The 24656-nt window shown below is 40.9% G+C and overlaps 2 protein-coding genes across 5 annotated transcripts in view; one reads left to right on the top strand and one right to left on the bottom strand.

The window, feature by feature from the left end:
• Nucleotides 1-8402, top strand: part of gulp1a (GULP PTB domain containing engulfment adaptor 1a) — a 90629-nt gene extending 82227 nt beyond the window's left edge. For 3 of the 4 annotated variants that reach the window (XM_071900886.2, XM_078285893.1, XM_078285892.1), the window contains 7 exons: nt 689-787; nt 942-1079; nt 1586-1702; nt 2715-2801; nt 4438-4576; nt 5407-5501; nt 7581-8402. In XM_071900886.2, the coding sequence (XP_071756987.1) occupies nt 689-787; nt 942-1079; nt 1586-1702; nt 2715-2801; nt 4438-4576; nt 5407-5501; nt 7581-7652 (747 nt within the window). In that variant the 3' untranslated portion in view covers nt 7653-8402. Of the gene's footprint in view, nt 1-688; nt 788-941; nt 1080-1585; nt 1703-2714; nt 2802-3869; nt 3877-3980; nt 4199-4437; nt 4577-5406; nt 5502-7580 lie in introns of all 4 variants that reach the window. The other variant, XM_078285894.1, reaches the window with a different exon arrangement.
• Nucleotides 8403-8865: 463 nt separating this feature from the next.
• col5a2a (collagen, type V, alpha 2a) overlaps nt 8866-24656 on the bottom strand; it is a 46349-nt gene continuing 30558 nt past the window's right edge. The window contains exons 19-54 of the mRNA XM_078285890.1: nt 24324-24422; nt 23964-24008; nt 23746-23844; nt 23590-23643; nt 23239-23346; nt 22721-22774; nt 22374-22472; nt 22211-22264; nt 21996-22094; nt 21839-21892; nt 21404-21457; nt 21258-21311; nt 21043-21096; nt 20777-20821; nt 20575-20673; nt 20038-20145; nt 19685-19738; nt 19346-19399; nt 18973-19026; nt 18778-18831; nt 18427-18534; nt 18109-18162; nt 17707-17760; nt 16930-17091; nt 16233-16340; nt 15894-16001; nt 15733-15786; nt 15527-15634; nt 15061-15114; nt 14551-14658; nt 14067-14120; nt 13660-13767; nt 12983-13292; nt 12318-12499; nt 11417-11659; nt 8866-10562 (exon numbers count right to left, since the gene is read on the bottom strand). Of these exons, the coding sequence (XP_078142016.1) occupies nt 10416-10562; nt 11417-11659; nt 12318-12499; nt 12983-13292; nt 13660-13767; nt 14067-14120; nt 14551-14658; nt 15061-15114; nt 15527-15634; nt 15733-15786; nt 15894-16001; nt 16233-16340; nt 16930-17091; nt 17707-17760; nt 18109-18162; nt 18427-18534; nt 18778-18831; nt 18973-19026; nt 19346-19399; nt 19685-19738; nt 20038-20145; nt 20575-20673; nt 20777-20821; nt 21043-21096; nt 21258-21311; nt 21404-21457; nt 21839-21892; nt 21996-22094; nt 22211-22264; nt 22374-22472; nt 22721-22774; nt 23239-23346; nt 23590-23643; nt 23746-23844; nt 23964-24008; nt 24324-24422 (3357 nt within the window). The 3' untranslated portion in view covers nt 8866-10415. The remainder of the gene's footprint in view (nt 10563-11416; nt 11660-12317; nt 12500-12982; nt 13293-13659; nt 13768-14066; nt 14121-14550; nt 14659-15060; nt 15115-15526; nt 15635-15732; nt 15787-15893; nt 16002-16232; nt 16341-16929; nt 17092-17706; nt 17761-18108; nt 18163-18426; nt 18535-18777; nt 18832-18972; nt 19027-19345; nt 19400-19684; nt 19739-20037; nt 20146-20574; nt 20674-20776; nt 20822-21042; nt 21097-21257; nt 21312-21403; nt 21458-21838; nt 21893-21995; nt 22095-22210; nt 22265-22373; nt 22473-22720; nt 22775-23238; nt 23347-23589; nt 23644-23745; nt 23845-23963; nt 24009-24323; nt 24423-24656) is intronic.

Genomic DNA, 24656 nt, shown 5'->3' with positions numbered 1-24656 from the left:
TGCAGTCGACTTCCTGCAAGGCCATTTCCTTATTGGATGTCACGTCCGATGATACATTGTCCCCCAAGCTGACAATATAGCCTCCCCCTTTTATTTTAATAGACATTTTCATTGGTTATTGACCTAAGTTCACCGCCAAGTCTTGTAAATATTTCTGTCAGTTGGCACCTTAGCCGTGAAAGATGTCGACTTAGATTTGTTTTAGGCGATGCTTGAAAGAGCTACACAATAATTGGATGACAGATTTGTTTCATTTCCTCTTGTCTCTTCTGTGAAAATACAAAGCCCTAATAATTGCATTTTCCTTCACAGATTCTGTTGCCCTTTAAAGATAACATGCTGCCTTTGCCATTTTTATGGTGTTTTTTTTTGTTATCAGAAAATGTGTGTTGGTCGGAACTATTTTTATTCTAGGAAAAATACCTTGCTGTTTGGCTAAATGAGTTTAATATTTTTTAATGCATGTACTATGACAGTATTCTTATGGAAGAGATTCTTTAATAAGATGTAGTTTCACTGTCATGGACACTTGTTTATTTGTTACTCTTAAATATTTAAGCAGCTTTGGTATAAAAACACTATCATTCAGTCATTCAGTGGAATTATTACCATCATACTTTACTATAGCCAGTGCAATGAATGGATCGCATAATATAAATTTTACATGTGTAATTTCTCCACTTGGCAGTTTCAAAGGCATATCAAGAAGTCGGAGGGACAGAAGACCCCTAAGGTGGAATTGCAAATCTCCATTTATGGAGTGAAGATACTAGATCCCAAGACAAAAGTGAGTTCAGTCTATTTCACCCGTGTGACTGGGAGATTGTTTGATGCCTGAACCCGTTTTGACTCTTTGCACCATCTATTCATATCTGTTCATCAAGTCAAATGTTACAAACATGCATACCGTTTTTACTGAATATTTTGTGTTTGTCTTCCAGGATGTGCAGTATAACTGTCAGTTACATAGGATATCCTTCTGTGCAGATGACAAAACCGACAAACGGATATTTACCTTCATCTGCAAAGATTCAGAGTCCAACAAACACCTCTGCTACGTGTTTGACAGTGAGAAATGTGTAAGAATCCTCTGCTTTGACCTTTAACTGTTTGTTTGTTTGTTTTTGGCCAGTACATGAATTCATTATCAACGACACATGGAATCAAATATTTGCCCCATTTATCATGCAGATTATAGTAAATGTTTAATTGTATTGTAATCTCTTATATATGTTGATATTGTGTTTATTGTGCATACCCATTTTTCAACATTGATAAATGTGTAGAGCATTATATTAAAGCTTTGATTGCATTCACCCAAACTAATGGTGCAAATAATGAAGTATTGACATTGATATATTGACATCATTAAGTCAAGTCAATTTCTTTTTTCTTTTTAAAGTGCGGTTAGCAAAACAGGTTCATCACAATGTGTTTTAAAGAGCAAAGACCAGACATAGTGATACAGATAAAACAGACAAAGCAGCATATAATTAAGTTCCAATGACAGTTTTAAATGTAGACAATTTAATGACTTTTGCCTGAATAATGTCACAAGGAGGCTTTTCTTGATCCTGTGTCGCAGGCAGAAGAGATAACCCTAACTATCGGCCAAGCCTTTGACCTGGCGTACAAGAAGTTCCTGGAGTCTGGAGGCAAAGACGTGGAGACGAGGAAACAGATAGGAACCCTGCAGAAGAGAGTAAGTTTCACACTGTGGCTCCGGCTTGTCTGTTCTCACATAAAAAGTTCATTTACTTTGAAAATCACTACCACTATTGTGGCACGTTGTCAATTTTGTTAATTAATGCAGAGTTTGTTTTTATTGATCGTTTTAAATCATCCAGTGTGGAAAATTAAGCCATGTTGATGAAGATGTCAATAATGACTGTTATTGTTTGAGGTCCAATTAAATCCATAATTTCATTATGCTGTGCCCTGCTGAAAGAGCGCCGCCTCTCCAATGGTTTTGTTTACATAGTGATTTATTAAGTTGAAGACATTTCAGCCACTCTGAAATGTGTCTGAACTTTGGATTCACGGACTGACGGGATGAGAGTTGCATGTATTTTGAGGTCCATTTGCATTTGTAGTGATTTTAAAAAACTGCGGTTAAGAAGAATTCTATTTTGAGTTAGAATTAAGATACAGCTTCTAAAAAAGTTTACTTTCATGCAAGTCAAATTCATCAAGATCACATGACAATTATTATTTGATTAGATTATTATTATTATTTTTTTTTTTTCATTTTTTCTTTTTATTTATTTATTTTTTCTTTTTATTATTATTTTTCTCCTATGCTATATGCCTAGGTATTATGTAGGCATGCATAGGGAGTTATCCGAAGCCAGCCAGGGGAGGGGAAGGGAGTAAGCTAGGGTGGGGAGGGGAGGGTGGGATAAAATGTTAGGTTTCTTTCTTTTTTTTTTCTCTCTCTTGAATTACAATGTCCGCAACATATTATGTTATGGAGATGTATGGACACATATGAATGTGATACATGCGGGTATGTGTATATGATTTATTATTGTTACACCGTAAAGAAACAAAATAAAAATTTGATCACAAAAAAAAAAAGATCACATGAGAATTTACACAAACTGTATGTGGTCAGATACATTTCAGATTGGATTTTTATAGTTAATGTTAATGGCAGTTACATATTGGGGCTTTAAATTATGAAACGGCACTCAGTTGTTGACCTGTTTTTGCAGATTCAAGAGCTGGAAACAGAAAACACGGAGCTAAAGAAACAGCTTCAAGATCTTGAGGAACAGCTGATGATAGCTCATGTACCACCAGTAAGGATCAACTGCATGGACTTGCACCTCTCTGGTTTTTAGACCTCGTCCAGAAATGTGGATCCTCCCCATGTAACCATGACAATGTCTGCAGCTGAACCATAAGTCTGTTCTGAAATAGTTTGAGGAACTAATGTTACTAATGTCATATTACTATAGTCCGGGGCGTGCGGTAATAGGAGCGAAGGGTATGCGCTTGCACAAATCGTCATACCACTATTCATATATTTGTAATATAACATAAAATCATGGAATTACCTCTAATCTTTCACTTAAAATATACATAAATATAGCATACTGGCTTGGATTGAGGTGCGTAAAAACATTGCAGTGGTTCCCCTCTCTCTCTCTCTCTCTCTCTCTCTCTCTCTCTCTCTCTCTCTCTCTCTCTCTCCCTGACAAATAATGTCTCTTTCCCCTCAGCGCCAGGGGTCCATTACATCTTTTGAAGTATCGTTGTCTCTGTTGTCATTGTCTTTATAATATGTGTGTTTGTCACAGTTGGTGATACATCGTTGTATTTAGGGTGGACATATTGATCTTTATGAAGCGGTGCACTTTGTTTATTCATTACGCTGTCTCTCTCTGTTATATTGTCTTTAATAGATTGATGGCAGATTGCCATTGTGGCTCGATCCTTCATTTGTGCACATTAAGATTAAATTTCTCTCTTCATGACAGGATGATTATTTAAATCCTTCGCACACCCCCAACTATAGTCAAGTCATTTGGGATTAACATGTTACACATCACCCACTACTTACTTAATTATGAAAGATGACAACACTCCAAATTACAGTCTCCAAAAAGTAGCATTTGAAAGCATCACTTCATGCAGTAATTCTTAGAACCTTTTTATGGCAACTGAGTTTTCTGATATGCATTCAGTTGCTCTGTTTAAAATGCAGAGTCTATTCAAAGCTGGGGTTGGGTTGGCCGGTCCTATCTGCGGGGAGCCGGTGGGGTCTAAGCTTTGTCTGAAGCAAAGCAATTACACACCTGATTGGTTTGATGAGTAATGTGATACGCTTACCATCTAATTGGTGCAAATGCCAGCACCGGCGACAGCCTCCTGCGAATGCAATTACCCACGCTCCTCCAAGTACACACGACCGAATAATATTGTGCCTTTCCAGTCATTTTTCTGTCTTGCGATCTTTTCTCAGCTGCTGCACATAAACTCGACTAACGAAGCGTACATGCTGCAGAGGCCCTCCTCTCTCTTCTGGTGTCACAACATCAAGTCCTTCTCCTGTCTGGAGATTTCCTCTGTCACGCTCACTCCTATGAGTTCGCCGGAGTCCAACCTCTCCGCCGGGCTGCTAACCCCTCCGCCTGCCAAACCTGCTCTCCCTCCTGCTAAGCCTCCCGAGGGATGCAGCATCCCACGGCCTCGCGTAAACACCCTCTGCTTCTCTCTCGTTTCCGCTCTGGAGTCTCTCTCTCTCTCTCTCTCTCTCTCTCCATGTCCTCGCACTCTCTTGGCATTATCTCTTCCTCTCTCGCTTCACCTGCTGTTTCTGTCGCTCTTTGTGTAGAAGTAGATCTGTTGTTTACTCCGACTTACTAGCTTACTACTAAGAATTCAGACCTTGCTTAGTGTGAAGGTCTTAACTCTTTTCATGGCTTCATGCAGGCAGGGAGTATCTCCATGAAGCCCCAGTCCACAGACGTTTTTGACATGGTCCCCTTCTCCCCCGTGACGCCCCTGGCGCCCGTACCGGCCAGCAACGGCTGCCCACCTCCACCTCCAACTACATTGCCACCGGATATAAGTGAGTAGTTGTGTTGTCACTTTTCTGATCACACATTTATTGAAGGGTAAAGCTGCTCATTTTGGTTTAGGATGGTCCAGTACTGGGTTTTGATCTTAGTTCTCTGGTTTCTGCATAAGAAAGAGACTTGTTCATTTTTGCAAACGTTGATCGGACTGTTAGACTGTAGGAATAACATGCAGTGGGTTAAACTGAGTGGTATTCTCCCCCCATTAATGATTTAGAAAATATGTAAGCTTCTATAATCTGAATGGAAGGGTCAAGGCTGTGATACACTAGGAAACTTTTCGAGCAACGCTGTAGAATATTGCAGGACAACATTGCCAAAAGAATTGTCAGTTTGCACCTTAGCCAACTGACAATCACTCTTGCATTCATTACATGGCAACTGGATTTTGTCTAGACGGATTGTAATTGCATTTTTTGTCTTCTGTCTCACTTTATGCTTGCAACATTGCCCTCTCACATTCCCCAAAGAGTTGCCAAAAAGTTGCGTATCACAGCTTTCAGCAATAAAGCGTGTTTCATAGTTCCCTGCAATGAAGTCTGGTCTTGATGTATGCTACCAAGCCACAGTAATATGAAATTATAATTTCAACACATTCGGACTGCAGTGGAAAGGGATATGTGTTATTCACAGGGAAATATTAAATTGCGATGTACTGTATTGTTTCCTTTTTGCAACTTTTTGCATGACATCTCCAGTTTCTTTGGTTTCTGATCCAGTTTCTGTAGGATAATCCTAGACTTTAAGTCACTTCCGAATTAGGTTTTTGTTTCCTTCTCAATCAACATACAGGGAATTGAAGTCTAATGTTTATGTTTTTTAGGGAAAGACCTGTTTGGTGCCGAGCCATTTGATCCCTTCACCTGCGGAGCAGCCGACTTCCCTCCAGATATTCAGTCAAAGTTGGATGAGATGCAGGTGACCGCATGTCTGTGACGTTTGTGTTTCCTCTACATTTGTTTTCTTAATGTAAGGGTATGGTTACAGTTTTTTGTGGAACCCAGTAGCACTGTAAAAAAAAAAAGCAGTTACCTCATTTTATGTTCCTGTTTGGACTATGTTTTTATAATATGCTGAGCACAAAAAAACAAAAGATTTTAATGAAATCCTTTACTTACTCAATGGTGAAGATGTGAGATATTTCATTATATAGATTTAAAAGGGATCTTAGCCGTTGATGTCTGTATAGAAAAAGGGCCGTATTAACACATAATCTTTTTGTGTAACCCATCCAGTGTTGATTTCTAATCATAAAGAGATATTTCAAGAAAATGTCTCACTTTCATCATTTATCCATCAGTGGTATATTGTTATATCATTTTAAATTGGGGACCATATCTGAATAGCCCACTTTAAAATCGAAACCCATTTTCACTATTCAAAAAAGATAAAAAAGAGCATACTGTCAGCTATCATCATCACGGTTATGTATATATAATTGTAGGCTGTCAGTACCTGACCTTAACAGAAATACCATTAGCCTCTGCTGTCTGGAAATATGAATGGCAATTCAATCTCTCGCTCTGTACCGAGAATACATTTCATATTGCAGTAGAATATGTATTTGTGGGCTCGTCCGTATCCTGCTGCTCTGCATGAGATGCATCAGATCGTCGCTGATATAAGTTGGCATGTAATCGAACTATGATCACAAATACAATATGTCTGATCCACAGCAATCACACACTTTCTATGAGTCTGTGGAAAGCATGAAATTGCAAGGTGCTGAGCTGTACAATTACAAAATGGTGTGTTTGGGAACCGAACATCCAGCCAAAATTTGCATGAGCCCAAAAAAAAAAACCTGCAGCCGCTTGATTCTGTTTGCAAAACTGTTGTGGAGTTTTATAGCAGGGAATTGCCAGTAGGGGGCGATATTGCACTGGCACTCTTTTAGTGTGAACTCCTCCTTCCACTTCTTCCTGTCCATCATTCTTTATTAACAATCCCTGTCCGTCTCTTCTCCTTCCCACTTGCAGCGTCAGAGATGGTTTGTACTTCTACTGTGATCTGACCCACAGCCGACCCCTCTCTGTCTTTGCTGTGATGCTGCTTGTGTCTCGCTCTTGCACGCCTTGAGTGTTGCTGCATGCCGCTATATCTACAAAGACCACAGCTATGGAAAGGCAGCAACTCCAACTTCTCTAAAACATCTTGATCAATAGAGATAGATTGTTTACAGTCCCACAAACCTAATTAATTAGCTATTTATGTGTGATCTCAGCTCTCTGTAGTTGATTAGCTGCCTTGATCTCTTCTATGGAGAAAACAGTAACATCAGGCTGCTTGACTTACTAGTTGAAATGAGCAAACATAGTTTATAGCATATTACATACATTGAAGCACATCTTATAGTGTATAATGACAGTATGTGAGCTCTTATGATCATCTAAAGTTTTAAAGTTATATACAATATATATAGTATTGAAATTCTGATTACTTTGCTGTGAAATGTTTGCTCTTCTAGCCCTTTTTTCTTCACTACTTTTGTAGTACAGTGCTAAATATAGTATAATAGATACTTTTTGTTTTTGCATCTGTAAATTATAAGTCTTTTTTTTTTTTTTAGATAAATCTGATAATTGTGGCTAGATTTTGGTCCAGCTATTTCTGGCAGTTTGCACAATATCCCCTTTGACTTTTTAATACATCTGATTTAAATGAGTTCCTTAAGGTGTCTGCAGTTTTAGATATACTGTTCGTCAGTACCTCTCCCATCCAGATGCATGCCATGTGGTGTTCCTGCTTGAAGTGTGTGTTGGATGTGGGCGGACAACGCATGACCGAGCATGAGATATTGCTAATGTTGTGTTCTCCAGGCTGAGTTTAGCATCTTTTACTCGCGCACAGATGCTTAAACTTTTCTCCTGTTGTTTCTAAGCCGTAAACATTTTTGAAACCTTGAGTTAATCAAATGAATTGAGTGTTGACATGTTTTTTTTTTGGTTTTGTGGGGCGACTAAAACGCTCACAGCTCTTCTCCTGCTTGTCTTTCAGGAGGGGTTCAAAATGGGACTAACCTTAGAGGGCACTGTCTTTTCTCTCGACCCCCTAGACAGTCGCTGCTGATGCCAAGAAGATGCTCTTTGTTCCGTACTTTTAACTCGTTTGTATGAAGAAGTGCCAAAATCCGCTCCACAGTCCAGTCAAGATGTCACGGTTTTCATCTTGAGGTTTATATGTATTTGCATTTAGATTTGGTTTTTCGATATTACAAGGTAAATTCAGATCCGTTGTAGAAAAGAACTATTTTTGTAAAAAAAAGAGAACACATATGGAAGGAGTAGTTTTGAGAACCTTTGCTTGCACAGGCAATGAAGGATGTATATAGTACAATATGTCCAATGGTACACTCCGTGGCAGAATTTTCATATGATACGGTTTCTGTGTAGACTCCTCCATTGAATATGCACCATTTTAATTCTGCATTGTTAACACATTCCTATTTGTATGCAAAAACACAACCTGTCAAGACAAGTAGATGGAAACTGTTTCATTAACTCTCAGCAAACTCTCAGCTTGCCCATGATTTTACATAGCTTCTTTTACTTAACAGTATTTTTTACACATTATGTAGCTGATTGTAATTAATCCATTCTGATTGTTATGACTTAACCGACTTATCCACCTATTGTTTTGGCATTGAATTGTTTGATCGTCTTGCATTTTAACAGGTTGAATTGCCATTGCAGTATTTACTTGTATTGTCATATCTTTTACTTTCTTATCATGCTAGTATCTTCTCTTCTTGCACCTGAAAGCACTTTTTTTGAAAACCTCTGTCCATATACAGTACTATTCCCATTATTTTACTTTGTATGCAATATGACTTTGCTGTTACAGTTATTAAAGAAAATGTTACTGCAGAAGTGATCGCTCATTCGTTCTGTACTGTGTGAATAACAATGTTTTATCAACTTTAGCTGTTATGCGTAAGTTTCCTTTTTGAAGTGGATTTTGTCTTCAATTCAAATAACTGTTTCCAAATGTTTGGTAGTTCTACATGGGATTTGTTTTGGTGTTGATCCCGGGCAGCTGTCACATCCACTTTCAGGATTACTCCACTCCACCATTGTCTTTATTTATCGAACTTTGTTGAACTGCATTTATGTTAATTCTGTGGTCTGACATTACCTTTGCTCAGCTTCACCACTCTCTCTCTCTGTTCCCCATCGTCTCCAGATTTCACTCCTCCTGAGGCTGAAAATATTCTGTTACAGTAAATCTAACCCAAAAACTTAACAGGGACCAAATAAACTCTTCTCAAATAAGACCAGGCAGAGAGAAGTATTTTCAATATTTATTTCAAAGGATGAAACTCATTTGCTTCCAGTACGGAAAGTCCCCTCCTCTCTGCCTCTGCGGTGTTAGCAGGCAGTTAAAGCCTCGTGAAAGAGAATATTTACATGTTTAAAATCTATAATAAATATACTCATTCAGTCAAATCATTTGGCCTCAAACAAAAGAAATCTGAACCAGATAATGGTCACAATACTACTTAAGTAAAGCACATTCAAACTTAAGACTAATACAGACAGCTCATATTTAACACAAAACTATTATAAGAACAGAAATAAATGCTTTTTTCTATGGAAAAAATAGTCTGTGTGCAAAAGAGTAAAATCTAGTGAGGCAAACTGAAAGGTAGGAACTTAACTAAACCTGAATTAATATGACAAGAGCTTGGGGGATAAACAAGCATTTTGTTTAATTTGTTGCATAGCAAGAAATACATAAAGCAAACAGCCACCTTTTTCTCAAAAAGTCGTTATAAAAGGATTTCAAGAGCATATAAGTCCAGGATACTGACAAGGGGGAACTGACATGCATAGGAATATAATATTCTGTGCTAGGGTTACTGTAATCGTTGGAAAGAAAGATTTTTTACAAATCACCACACACCATTCACACGACACCAATTTCACCTGTCCATCATTGACAGAAAGATCTTTATTGGCTTCCCCACACCCCGCCCCGCCCCGCCCCGCCCCGCCCCACGCAGCTGGGAGAAGGAGCGCATGCGGATCACACTACTTACAAAACAGCACCTGTGAAGAAGATTTACATGTAATGTCATCGCGTCTCAGTTTCGGAAACGAGGTAGCTAACACTGAGGAATCGACAGTCTTAATGTATCTTTAATGTTCTATGTGGTCAGTACAGAGTTAAAATAACTGGATACAGAAATAAGTTTTATCAAAACTGTCTTGAGAAAAAAAGAGAAAATACCTGTGCCAACGAACGTGTCATCGGCTGTATTCATTTCCTCAATAGCACCACGACTTTCATTTTATATTCAAACACGTGATATAAAAAAAAAAAAAAAGAAGAAGAAAATAGACAAATCTATGAAAAGGAGCAGGGGGGTCATAGTGGTGGGACAAATCATTTGACTTTGATTTCATGGAATTGTTCCAGGCTTATAAACAGCAGTTATAATTAACATTTTAAAGCATTCATATTCATAAATCTTTGGTAGCTTCTTTGACCTTTTTTGTTTTGTGAAATAAAAACGTGCCGTTAATGGGTTAAGATCTTTGGACCAAAGTATAGCATAGGTTCGCCTCAAAATGCATGAAGCTTAAAGTCAAACGTATAAAAGAAGACAAAGGAATGATTCTGAATTTTACCAATTTTTTTATGGAAATTTCTCTCAAACATTCATCTAACTTACAAATCTTCGATGTCTTGAAAATTGTTTGAAAGGCACAATAAATATCTTGCCACAGGGCCAGAATAGTCCTCAGTACTTGTATGTACAACGTGGCTGATCGCGTCAGCTGTCAGTTCAATAGTCTCAGGATTCTCTGCAGTGCGTCCCTGCTGCTGGATTTACAAGAAGCACACAGGCCCGATATCAACACCGAACTCTTGGTTGGGGCCGCCAATGTCCACAGGGGCAATATCCACAATGGGAAGTCTTGCTGTTTTCTGTGTCCTGTACTCAAACACTGTCTTGCCCCAGTTGCCGTTGGCTTGCTGTAAAAGACAGAGAAACAGAGAAATTCAGTAGGTAATTTGATTGTTCTCGAGATTTAAGAGCACTAGATCTCGATAAAGCAAATGGTGAATGTAAATAGTGAAGTGTCAGTTAGGTGCAGCCTTGCTAGACCAGATAAGGCTTCATGTCATGTTGCTCAAAGACACTGGGTGCTGCTGGTGTCAAACCTGTGACCTTAGGAATTTGATTTCTATACACACTACCAGTCAAAAGTTTACTATTTTCCACATTGAAGAATAATAGTAAAGACATAGAAACTATGAAATAACACAACTTGAATTATGCAGTGACCAAAAAAAGTGTTACAAATCAAAACTATCTTATATTTTAGATTCTTTAAAGTAGCCGCCCTTTGCCTTGATGGAAAGGCAAAGGCTTTGGAAAGGAAGTCATACATAGCATCAACTTCACTATTTATATTTGTCTAAGAAACCATTTTCAAGCATTTAAGCATAAGCCTTTAGATCAAAATGGCTTTAAGAGAATGAAAAACATAGTACATCCAATCAGGTGGGTCCAGACTTTTGACTGGTAGTGTTTATCTCCACTCATCATTTCTCTGCTGCCTTGTGAAAACCTTGTATCTCCAACATGTCGAGGTAGAGCTTGTCTCAACCCAAAGAGAACCATGCAATCCTTCAATTTAAGTTAAAAACATGGAAATCACCAAAAGTGGAGTTATGAGGTTTTCATATGACAGCAGCAAAGGTTTAACCAGTATCCCACAATACTTTTTAAGAGGGGGATTGGCTTGTGATCAACAGTATAGGCTTATAAAAATGAACTTAATACCGTTAACACCGTGCTAACTGAAGCCGCTGCTGGAACTTACTGTGCAGGAGTCCTCCACCACTGTGTATCTGAAGCGGTTGTTTCCCTCTGCCTTGAGCTCCAGATCGTTGGAGCCCTTGAGGATTACGGCCTTCTTGTAGTTGCCGGTCTTTTCGTCCTTGTAGCCCACAGAGTTCTTGCAGTGGTAGGTGATGGTCTGGGAGGCTTCTTTGGACAGCAGGCGGATGAACGTCATCTGGACCGTGGCGGAGTTTGCAGACTGATCTCCGTTGCCGTAAGCGAACTAGAACCACAAGGAAAGCAAGTTAAGTAAGATCTTTTCGTAGCCAACAGTTTTTACCAATGCCAATATTATAGAGTGAGGTAGCACATTCATAATTGGGGAAAAAAGGACTGGATACAATTCTCACATTTCACTTATTTATTAGGGGCACACATCATGAAACACTAGCATGTTTCAGCATAAAAACCTTCACTAAGCCAAAACACGTTGAGTGTTTGCCCTCATAAAGACGTGAAATGTGAGTTTTGTATCAATTTTTCCCCCAAATTTTGGATCTACTACCCCACTGTTTTTTGAGTGTTCATATTGGATTTGATGGTTTTTTGGCTCAGCATTCCTCACACAAAAATTCCACCGTTGAAGCGCACTTCTCTCCCTCAGTTTCCACCAATGTTATGTTGATATTTAAATTACCAACACTTAATTACAAATACTACGGATCTGACAGATCACAAAACACTATTTTAATGACCTAATTATTTCTAAATGTGAGAAGAAATGCCAGCAAAAATGTTTTACCACATCACATAAAGAATGTAGGTAAAACTTAGTCAAACTCTCATAATTAAGTCTTAAACAGCTTCAGAAACTACAGATGGCCTCTCCCTCCTGCTCGTCTCACAGGTTACAGCAGATGTATCAAAATGCAGCGTCTCACATGTGTTCCGCTGTTGATGTCGGCTCCGAACCACACGGGCTTGCTCCTGGACGAGCTCCACCACACTTTACGAGGTATGCTGGGTGGGTTGGCAGAGATGCAGGTCTCTCCGGTCTCCATGTTGCAGTGCACTTTGATGGCATCCTCCGCACTGCCTTGGTTTGGATCTACCCAGTATTCACCTAGATAACATCAGGAACGGTTAGTATTCATTGTCATTTTAGACACACAGCTGATGCTCTTATTCATATCCTTGCAATGAGTGGAACAATAAAATAAATCGGAAACATTACTGTTTGTGCAACCAAGTTTAAATAAGATAAGAGCAAAGTAGCAAGGGTGAAAAAAAGGGGAAGATATGAGAGAGGGGATTGATATTCACATTGCACAGCAAACAAAGCTTGTCTCTCCTACTGTATTTACTGTATGTATTAGACTTTTATTCAAATGTAAACTGCAAAGTCTAGAAAACAGGTTTGTTTTTCTTCTATATCTTGCTCTAACAAGATTAATGTGACAAATTCAGTTCAAACACAGCGGTAATAGACGCAGTTTGACTTCTTTCCCCCCCCAAAAAACATCAATCTGCTCTACAAATGCAGGTCTGTTTTAGCACCAGCACAGCGCAGTGTAGACTCTTCCCTAACACCTGCACTGCGACTCACCGCTCTTCTTCATGGGGTAGCACTGCTTCAGGTCGTCGCAGGTCCTGGCGGGGTGCTTCTTGGTGCCGTCGGGACTCTTCATGCTGTCGATCTGGCTGCTGAGGGCCTTCAGCGTGGCCTGGACCCCGGGGTCCACAGGCACGATGGTGGACGCGTTGCTGTTGGGCAGAGCCTCGTCCTCGCTGAACTCGGGGGGAGGAGGAGGGCCGGAGTCGTAATCGTGAGGACCGCCGAACAGGTCTTCCATGGCCGCCGTGGGGGGTCCCGGGGAACCGGGAGGACCTGGGGGGCCGGGTTCTCCTGGGGGGCCCTGCAGAGTGAAGAGCAGCAACACGGTTTAGTTTATGTGTGTTTTTACAGTACAGCCAATACTGATATATTGGAAGTGACTCTCTTTTCATTATTACCCAACTTACTTTTGTTTAAAGGGCATTCATCAAGTTAATGGGAGAGTTGGGGCCTTTTTAACAGCTGTTCCTGTCTAGACATTATATAGTATATCTGCCTCACAGGAAATTAAAGTGACAGATTAAATCAAAACCACGGGTCGATTTCCCAACCACCGTAAATCTCACTTGCTCATTTGTTGCCGTTTTTTTTGCCGGCCGACTATCAGTTGCAACCCAATATCAGTTCAGCATACTTCAGCATTGCTGCTGTGTATAAAGAGGCTTCACCTCTGGTCCGATGTCACCGCTGAGTCCACGAGATCCAGGTGGTCCCATCGGTCCCGACTGTCCAAGATACCCTTCCTTTCCTGGAGGCCCGATCGGTCCGGGGGGGCCCTGCATATTACACCAAAGATTGTTAGCCTTTCTTAAAATGAAGAGTTTCATTCCAAAATGAGTCTACCATGACTCCTACTCTTACAAAATGATTGCTGGCATAAAAGTAAAACAGATACAAGGTTACTAATGAAGTTCTGGCTCATCAGAAGACCTTTACAAACTGATTACATTTTTATGGACAGAATAATGTGTGTTTTTGAAATATCAATAGATACATTTCTGGAAACTTGTGTATATAAAGTGTATATATAAGTTCGTTCACAAGATCTTGTAAGAAATGTAACTGTTGCATTTACCCTTTGGCCGCTTGGTCCAATGATTCCTGGAGCTCCCTGCTCACCTGTTGTACCCTAAAAGGAGAGGCAGATTTGGATATTTATTATTATCTGAATGCATTTATAATTTATACATTCTATAATTGGATATAAAGTGTTCCCCAGTATTCGACACAATATTGCTGTATTGCTTGTTACTCAGACAAGAGGCTGCACAAGTTTGCACCAATGCAATTCTTTTTAACCAGTGCTTTCCACTGGGTCTTTAGTCTTTGTTACTCCTTGACAAATTGTCATAACCAATACAGATCGGTCTCCTTTCAGTTGTTCAGTGGATATACAATACACTTCTTCAGACCTTCTAGTGTATTTGTTCCCTTCCCTCCTTCATTTGCAATTCTGTCTGAAATTCTGCAAGGTGAATGGATTCTGCTTCTACACTAAACACATGGTGTGTGTTAGGAAAATGAATGTGAATGGGTTTTGGAGCATCAGTTGTACTTACAGGAGGTCCAGGAAGACCCTGCAGGCCGGTGAAGCCACGGTGTCCCTTCTGCCCTCTCTCTCCATGGTCTCCCAGGTCGCCCTTATCTCCTCTTGGTCCTTGGGGTCCCTTTGTTAAAAGAACACACCACATTTCATGATAAATGTTATGAAATTAGGAAGATCATGTTTATTGTGGTTATGTTCTGACATCACCTCTAAAGTTTTGGTGAATCAAATATTGCCGTTATGACAAAAACTGCAGGTACTGACAAAACACATTTGGACACATTTTTTCACTATCAATTGAATAACAGAGCTGTTCATGTGATAATACTACATAATACTACTTTGTTTTGGACTTTGAAGTTACAAACATTTTACTAGTGAAGCAAGAAATACCTATATTTTAAATTAGGATGGCTTTAGAAATTATGAAAGTTGCAAAAAGCTTATTTTCCATTTTTTCTACATAAGCCATTTTGATATAACATGCCACAAAACCTCCAGATGTTCTCAGCAGGAGACTCACCGTTAATCCTCTCTTTCCTGCTGAGCCAGGTGGACCAACAGGTCCTCTTGAGCCCTGCAATGGGTAGAAATAAGAGATTAGAAGACACTCAGGGAGCACAAAGCTCTGCCAAGGCTGAATAGTTCTACAACTTTCTGATCCAAAGCAATCATTCCTATCACTTAAATTTGACATTAATATGATTTCTTGACTCTACAAACATCCTTAGGATTTGGAATCAAGTCTCTATCTCTGTTGGTTTCATATTTACTGCTAAATGATAGTTGTGTAAAATCATAATCAGTTGTTCCTGGGCCCGAGGCCGATCTGTCTACCAAACTTCATGGAAATCAGCTCATTAGAGTTTGAGATATCCCGCTGACAGACAAACTAACAACCTCCTTGGCAGGTAATCAGGATGTTCTGTGCAGATTTTCAAATCCTGACACATGACAATAAAAAAGAAACAAAAAAACATTCCACGTACAGCGTCTCCTCTCTTTCCAGCACCACCTGAAGCACCAACAGGACCTGGAGAGCCAGGAAGTCCCTGAGAACCGACCAAACCTTCTGGACCAGGATCTCCTCGGTCTCCCTGGAAGAGGAATACTTGTTGCTCCCTTGCAATACACACAGCAATACATATGGGTGAATTTGGATTCTCTGTGTCTCTTAAGAGTTTACTAGTCTTACCCTTTGTCCCAGAACACCATCCTTGCCTGGCGGGCCGTCGGACCCCGCCGGCCCCTGAGGAACAACAGAGACATGTTAGAGCTGCTGTCCAGCCTTCTCCAAAGAGACAGTAAAGGAACACTCATTTGGGAATCACAACAAATGTCAAACTTTCTACATACATCAGGACCAGCGTCACCACGAGGTCCATTAGCGCCTGGAGCACCAACTGGGCCTGGGGGGCCTTTGTCTCCATTTGGTCCTGTGTTTCCCTGTTTTCCTGGTGGACCCTGCAAAGAAAACAGACAACTGATGAATGAAGCACTAGAATGACCTTTCCACTCCAGACACTAATCACACACACACATCTTCAGTCTTCTATCCATTGCACAGTACCAACTATACAGCATTCAAATAAAATGCATGGACTTAATATGGGTCATGCTGGAGCCTTGCAGATGACATGAAGAAAGAAGCAAATGTCCAGTAGAATCAGGATTTGAATAAAATATGAGACGCACCGCTGGTCCTGGAAGGCCTGGCATCCCACGCTCTCCCCTCTGCCCAGGAAGACCCACAATGCCCCTCTGTCCCGTAGTTCCAGCTGGACCCGGAGGGCCGTCAGGACCCTGTAGAGGAGATCAGGATGAATGATCAGATTCAGTACTGTGTGAATCCACTGTTCCTGCGTGTCCCGTCTTGAGATGATCTGGCTGGTTAGCACAGACACCACACTGGCCCAGGAGGGAAACACACTGGCCAACAAATGCCGTATAACCCATGTCAAATTGATTCGTGTTTATTTGGTTAGGAGGATCTGCTTTACGTTTTTACTTCATAATATAACCAGACACTACAAATGAAAACAATAGACGGGCATCAATCCATACAAAAGAGGCTATTTTAAAGTATTTCAGATCCTGAAACCCTACAACTGTAAGTCAATTACTACAAGCTCTGGAGCGATTTGTGGTTTTAAGAACTGGGATAGTAATGTATGGCACTTTTCCCCTCAAACCACACGACTCTGAAACACTGACAAGCCTACGCAAAGTTTCCTGAACCCTAAAATCAGTTGCAACAGACACTGGTTGCTTGTACTGTGAGTGATTTATAAATCAAAGCTTATCCTACTTTTGTGTAAGTCACTCTGGATAGCTAGTCATCTAAAATATAACATAATATCACATGGAAAATGTAGCCACAGCATCAGTTTACCGTGGGTCCGTCTTCCCCAGAGTCTCCTTTGTCTCCTGGGCTTCCCTGCGGTCCTGGTGGTCCTCTCTCTCCTTGTCTTCCAGGAGGTCCGTTGTCTCCACGGAGACCAGCAGGACCTTCTTTCCCAGGGGGTCCCAGGGGTCCAGGTTCTCCAACAGGACCCTAGCAGAAATGGATGATTTAGATCCATGCAGTAGTGTAGTATCCAGTATATATATTTCATGATTGTATTTTCCTGGCTCCTATATTCCTACTCTTGTGATAACCAAGACGCTATTGGTTGATTATTGTTGTCTACTTTTTGTTCTTGTGTAGGCACAGTATATTGCTTTGAAGAAAATGTCAGAACATTTTCACATGTTGGTAACTGTTGTATAAAAATGTCTGTGCCTCGTACCTATTGCATCACCGTTGTACCCATAATCACAGTAAAAAACGCCCTATATTTTACTTTTTTTCAAGTTATTTGCATGTCCACAATTTTTACTGCAAAGATAAAGATGTAGCATTTCAGAAATAGATAAATTTCACAAACGGTTTAATACATATTTTGAAGAGCAGCAATTCTGTGTGTGGAACTATTTTGGAAAATCAACAAAAGTAATCATGGTACAAATGTCCTCCTCAGTCTTAGGCGTTTGAAGTCATTTAATCAAAATTAGAATTCAGGTTGGATGTTCGTGCTCTTGTGCATTTGTATCCCATTTACCACCTGAGAAAAATCCCTCATATTACTGTAAAAGTGTTTTTATTGACACTCAGGACACAGGTACTTACAGTTGAGCCTGGTGGGCCGACCCTTCCTGCTGATCCTGGGAAACCAGTGGGGCCCTGGGGACAGAAAAGTAACAGAAGACACTCAGAAGAAGTTTGATACCAGAATGAGATATCCGCCATGTGAAAAAAGTGACGTGTAGTTGTACAAAATTATAGGTAGCATGAAGGTAAAGTGCATGATGTAATACTAATAAATACTATGAAGTTGTGAGCTTAAGCATCTTGCATTTAATGTTTTTGAAAAAGAAAGCTTATGAAATACTTCTTTGAGTTAATACTATATTTCAGGTAGTAGAATGTGTATAAAATGAATTAACATTTGGAAGTGAAACCCTTCCTGTGCTCATGGAATCATTTCTTCATCTAGTTTCACATAAGTCTGTAACTATGAACTGGTCTTACTGGTGCACCCTGTGTTCCTCTTCCGCCTTTCAGTCCAGCAACACCGATTGGCCCCTACAAAAACAACAGCTTGTTAGAACGGGGTTCATCAGTAGCATATTAGCAAAGAGGTTCTGTACAAATTGATATCCAAAAACTTCCACTTTGGACCAATTAAAAGTACAAACAAGATCACTGATGCTACGGCTTGTAATGGCAAGTGTGTGGGTTTTTCTTGATTTTTTTGCTTGCATGAAAATGTGTCAACACAACTACTTTCACACCAATGCACTAATGAAAGAACCCTCCAGGTAGGGTCTTTCTGTTTTTGCAACTCACAGGAGGTCCGTGGGCACCGGCCAAGCCCTGAGGTCCTGGAGACCCAGCATCTCCCTTCTGACCTGGCTCTCCAGGCTCCCCCTTGACTCCAGGTTGGCCATCAGGACCCTGCAATAGGTAGACGCTATTAGTACGATACTGCAAGCCATCTCTATCATCATCTGTCTTCTTCACAACAGCAAATAAATAGATGGAAAGATCTTATGAGATAGTTCCACATCCCCTCCTGGAGGATTATTATGAATGAAAGTAATTCAATCAACCAGAAATCAGGCTTTCCACCAATGCAGTAATCATTAAATAGAAATGCATGGCAAAGACATGACAACCAGACAGTGACTGACTACTTACAGGTGGTCCAGCGAATCCAACAGCACCAATAGGACCAGGATCACCTCGAGCTCCCTGCAGTACATTATATATTCATTAAGTCCAAACAATCTACAATACTAGTTCACTTCATAGTACAATGAACATAACCTAAGTAGACTCGATGTAGAGGTTTAAAACACTGGCCAAATTCTGTTTCTGCAAAGGTCTACTCACATGCAGTCCTCTGGATCCTGGAGGTCCGGCTGGTCCTTTGGGTCCAGGTTCTCCCTGTAAAGATGTCACATGTTTACTGACAATAACACGACTTTCACGCTGCCTCTCATTGACTTTGCGTGTTCTCATAAATCCAGTCTTTTTATGCCTGCAAAAGCAAAATACAAGCCAAGAACCGGCCTTCACGAGCTGGAAGACACTATCAGCTGCAGCCAAGAACATGTGAAGCAGCAGGATTTAACAGCATAGTGGGCACCTTGGGAACTGATACTTTCCCAACAAAGAACTCACTTCCTGCAGTAAATGACTTTGAATCATTTTGATGTAAATACCAGCTTTGTAACCCGTGTCAGAAAAAAACAAAAGTCTCTACCTTCTCACCACTGGGTCCAGCGGGTCCGAGCGGGCCAACGGGGCCTGGGGCTCCCTGTTGAAAATAAAGGAATCCTGTTGATATCCATTCATCACTGTTGCCAGTAACTGAGCAGTCAGCTGAGCGGACACATGTTTGTTAGACAGAACAAGCTGTGACAAGTTTCAAACTCGCACTGATACCACAGCAGTTTTACCTGTCGCCCTTTTTTTTCTCAGTCTTAGATATATACATTTAATTTCCTGGTCTCTAACATTAAGTGCTTGAGTTGAGTTTCTTTTCCCCAGAGATATGATATGATAAAATGTATTTGCAGTGATTGAAAGATATTCTGCTTACCCTTGCACCATCGTTTCCAGCTGTACCTTCTGAACCTTTCTCACCAATAGCCCCCTACAAAGATAGGGAAAAAAAAAAGATGTTAGCCTCTTTTATGTGCTGTTAACATGGATGAACTCTCCAAGTCTCTGTAAGTGGTGAATGGGGAGTAACTCTCAAGTCCAGTGTAAACAGTGTCTGTTTCAGAAGATACAAAACACAGTGGAAATGTGCGGTCAAAGCTTGCTCATACATGAATTAACCCATGGTGCACTCAAGGTGTGTTTGATTTTTATTGTGTGACACGTAAATAAACCGTACTAAACGATTAAAAAGCAAGAGGAGAAAAATGATGATGATGATGTTAAACTTACTCTGTCACCCTTGGGCCCCGGCGGGCCAGAGATGCCCCTCTCTCCTGGCATTCCCTGAAGACCTGGAGGACCCAGATCACCAACTGCACCAGGGGGACCGGGGCTGCCCTTTAGTCACAAACAAACAGGTTAACAGGCTTTTCATTGCAATCACACGTTATTTATTGTAGGGCTGTCAATGAACCTGTGTATAACAAAAGTGTACAAAGTGCACAAGAATAAACATTTTTTAATGTTTATGAATCCAGGTGTATTTCCCTTTAACTATGACTGCTACACAATAATCTTCTAATACACACAGAGTTTCATGACCCTTGGGCCCTTTACACTGTTGAAACCTCATTATATAGTTTATATGAGTATCAATGATAAAAATGAGCATTCTTTTCTACTCTCTTGAAAAAAAACATACTTTTTGCAGATGTTTGTTTTTTATCTAACAACAATATTTTGAATTCTTCTGAATTCAGTGTGATTCTCCTTTAACTACGACCCCATCAAAAAAGAATCTTTGACATACAGGTGATGCCACCGTACCTTTGGCCCGTCCGGACCTGGTGCACCAGGGATTCCCTTGGATCCCTGCAGACCAGTTGGACCAAGTTCTCCTCTCTCGCCAGGAATTCCTCGCTCTCCCTGGGGCAGAAATCAGACGTCAGTTTCGGTGTCAGTTAGTCAGCTTCAGTGTTCACCATTTCAATCATAACACATGCAAATCAACATGGGGGAGGTTACGTACCCTTGGTCCAATTTGACCCACGGCACCGAGCTCTCCATGAATACCCTGAATCAAACAGACAGACATGTTCAGTCAAAGGCCTTAGCAAGCTCCTGGTATTCCAAAAAATATATTAGGACAGTAAACAATATGAAAGGTAGTAGTAGTTGAAGGGTTTCTGGGTATTGCAAACATTAGCTAAGATACTGTGATTCAAAACAATGAGAAGCTGCTTGCAATTGTGTCATAGCGGTTGTATCTGTCCAAACAAACCCATACACACTTACTTGGTCACCTGGTTTTCCAGGTTCTCCAGGGGGCCCTTGGTTTCCAGGCAAACCCTAAGAACACAAAAGCATCGTCAGACATGAAGATCAGAGAACTTCTGCAGCACGGAAAGAGGGCTAATCACTCCCTGTGTACCAGCATGTCTTTTTACACCTGTGTAAGTCTATGTCCATAAACCTTTCTGCAACTTTCTCAGATAAAAACAATAACGCACCTGGAATCCATTTACACCCGGAGGTCCCTGCTCCCCTCTGTCTCCTGCAACACCCTGTGAGAGGAGATGGCATTCAAGCGTCATTTATGATATCAGTAAAAATGCATTGTGCAGTGAATGTAATGGATTAAAAACCAGAGACTTACAGATGGACCAGGTGGACCAGCAGGGCCAACTTCTCCATCTTTCCCAGGAGGTCCCTAGAAACAAAAAAGATAATCAACAAAGTCGGTCTTCCCACATCTGGAAGGAGCTGGCATGCTTGATTTCCCAAGAGTGTGTGGGGTTTTCAGGTAAGTTAACATGAGATAAGATGAAATTCTAATGATCTCCGTGGGGAAACTGGATCACAGCAGAAGCAAAGAATAGGATATAATTAAGAATACAAGAGTAAGTACAATGAATAGAAAATACTGAAGCTAATGCAACAACCAAAACACATTGTTCATAAATATACAGTGTATTCATCCTCCTGTTTGCTGTGTCCTACATGTCTGGGATAAGTTTATATGTCCTCTTACCTCATGCCCGCAGCACAACAACGCGTATTATACAATGTATCATTGACAAGAAGTACTCACTCTTTGACCTGACACTCCTGCAGATCCTTGTTCACCTGTCTTTCCTGGGTCACCCTTTTGAGTTTAAAACATGTTTTCTGATTAGAAACAGAAGAGCAGACAAACAGACTGATGTGATTGTCATTATTCAGGCTGAGCAGTGAGTGTGGAGCCTTACGTTGAAGCCCTTGGGGCCTGGTAATCCCATGGTTCCTGCTGGTCCCCTGTTTCCAATAGACCCTGCAGGCCCAGGCCGGCCATCCTCACCCGGGGCACCCTACACAAGGAACAAACCAGCCATCGCCTGTGTGTTATCATAACCTCATAGTGAACTTGTATAGACAATTAATTATATAACCAAATTCTAAGTTGTGATGGAGTAATGTAACCTACCAGCGGTCCTGGCTTGCCCTCTGCCCCCTGGACTCCAGGAGTGCCGGTCAGACCCTTTGGAGAAGAGAACAACAAGTTGAGAAAACAAAGAACTTTGAGATGAAGAAGTGAACACAGTAAATGTAGTGTGTGGAGAGTGGGAAGCCAAGCTCTTCAATGTTACCCTTGCACCTGGTAGACCAGGTTCTCCAGTGCGTCCAGGATCTCCTACAGAAGCCTTTGGCCCCGGTGGGCCAGATGTTCCACGATCTCCTTGAGCACCCTTCAGAGACAAAATGATTACGAAATGAATTACAAGATTATACTTTCTCTTTGCCAACTGAAATGTGTTCGAGCAAAGCAGTGTGTGTGCAAAGTTAGGTAATACCTGAGCCTCAAGCTGCCAGTATCAGCTACTATGGTGCTATTATCACATCTTGCTCTGCTCTTGTTTATCATTTCCAGAAACCGGTCCACTATGTGAAAGTAATGATTCAGTCTAATAATCACTCAAAACAATATGTACTGTACCTTATGTCCTGGCAATCCATCAGCACCAGGGAATCCTCTGTTACCAGGAGCTCCCTGAAAAACAAATCCATTAGTTACCATCCATTAGTCACTTTTACCGTCTCCATGTTAAAACAAAACCTGTTTCTCAAAAGAAAAGTTGGTTACATCCTTATTTAACCAGGAAAGTCGACTAAGCGAACACATTCTGGTAATGATGCTTAAAATAAAGTGAACCAATAAAAGTCCCTTGAGCAGAACAGGTTGCATCTAGATCTGTCCAAAAAAACCAGCACCATCTAATATAAGTAAAACCACTTTCCAATCATCCATGAATCAATATACTTTCTACATAAATGGGAGCATTTCCAATTCCGCACACTAATTTGCAGAATTTGCTGAAAGTGATTTATTGTGTCCCCGATCTTTTCAAAATGATTAATTTCCTAGATTGAAGTCATTATTGAGATGACCCCTGTCCTTAAAGTACGGCTCTCTGACTGATGGATATTACAGAGCGAGGCAGAACGCTGACTCACTCTCTCGCCGATGGGACCGGGAGGGCCGACGGAGCCCGAGTCTCCGCGTGGTCCTCGCTTCCCTTCCTCGCCCTGAGGTCCGAGCACTCCCTGGGAGCCCTGGGGACCCTAGACCAAAGACACAGTCCACAACATGCTATGAAGCCAAGAGGTAAGTCCTGTCTGTTCAGGTAGTTCAGTTAACAGCTCAGTTCTGTTCGCTTAGTTCAATTACTTGTCATTGGCCAAAGATGTGTTTCATTCATTCATTTATTTGAGTTATCTTTAAGTATCAATGTATACGATCATATACAAAATGTGTGCATTGTACAGAAGATTTAGTATATTTCTACTAATATCATTGGAGCTTACAAGTTCTCCTTTGGGTCCAGCCTCTCCTTTGAATCCTCCTATGCCGACATCTCCCTGGAAGACAAACATGCAAGAATGTGAGTCTCCTACAAATGAAGCAATTCACTTCTCATTATATATAGTATTAAATGGTACTGAAAACTAAAGGCAGTTTACCAGTTGTCCTTTGATTCCAGGCTGGCCGGTGCTTCCCTGCGGTCCTGGTGGGCCAGAGGGTCCAAGATGGCCGCCTTGACCTTGTGGACCCACATTACCCTGTAAAGGAGAACCGCTTTATCATCCAAAACCATTGGCGGCCATATCACATGTGCCCTGTGTGTATCCACATCAGATATGGTAAATATATCATTTAAATTGAGTGATTGTTTACATACCACTGGGCCTTTGGCACCTGGACCACCATCTCCACCCATGGGTCCCTTTGAACATAAAATATGTCCAGTTAGAACAACAAGGCAATGCACTGTGCAGTATGTTGAGCTGTTCAGTGTGGTGATAAACTCGCCAAACTAACCCGAGCAACATTACCATTAACATGCAACGAAGTGGGGCAAAGGGTCTACTCTAATGTTTACTGGCAACAAAATGTTCCTGTGATTGAAGTAATATTTGTGAAGTGATATCTAGGAAACACCACCACTCTGTTGCCCATCACAGTTGTTTAAAAAGTTGCTGTGTGTATCACTTCCTTATGATGTGCTACATCTGATAAGCACAGGTAAAATGAAACTAACCTGGAGGCCAACTGGTCCAGCTCTGCCCAGGTGACCCGTCTCTCCTCTCTGTCCCTGTGGGCCCTCGGGCCCCCGGACTCCTGTGGGACCAGGTTGTCCCTGCGGAAGACAATGACCATCTTCAAACCTCTTTACAAAGGAAGGCTTTCCTGCTTTAGAGGTTAAACTACTGTACTTATAAACCGTATCCACAGATTGTCAGTTGCAATAATAGATAAGTTAGATAACAGAATCAGAATAACTGTAACGACCAAATACAATTAATATACAGAAATGTGCTTTGATGACATTTTCAGAGAATGTATAGGTCTTTAGCAAAAATAGATAATGCAT

Source organism: Centroberyx gerrardi, chromosome 10 (assembly GCF_048128805.1).
Source record: "Centroberyx gerrardi isolate f3 chromosome 10, fCenGer3.hap1.cur.20231027, whole genome shotgun sequence".
In the NCBI taxonomy this organism is placed as follows: Eukaryota; Metazoa; Chordata; class Actinopteri; order Beryciformes; family Berycidae; genus Centroberyx; species Centroberyx gerrardi.
Note: the sequence above shows the minus strand (reverse complement) of the source record. Positions and strands in the feature narration are given on the sequence as shown.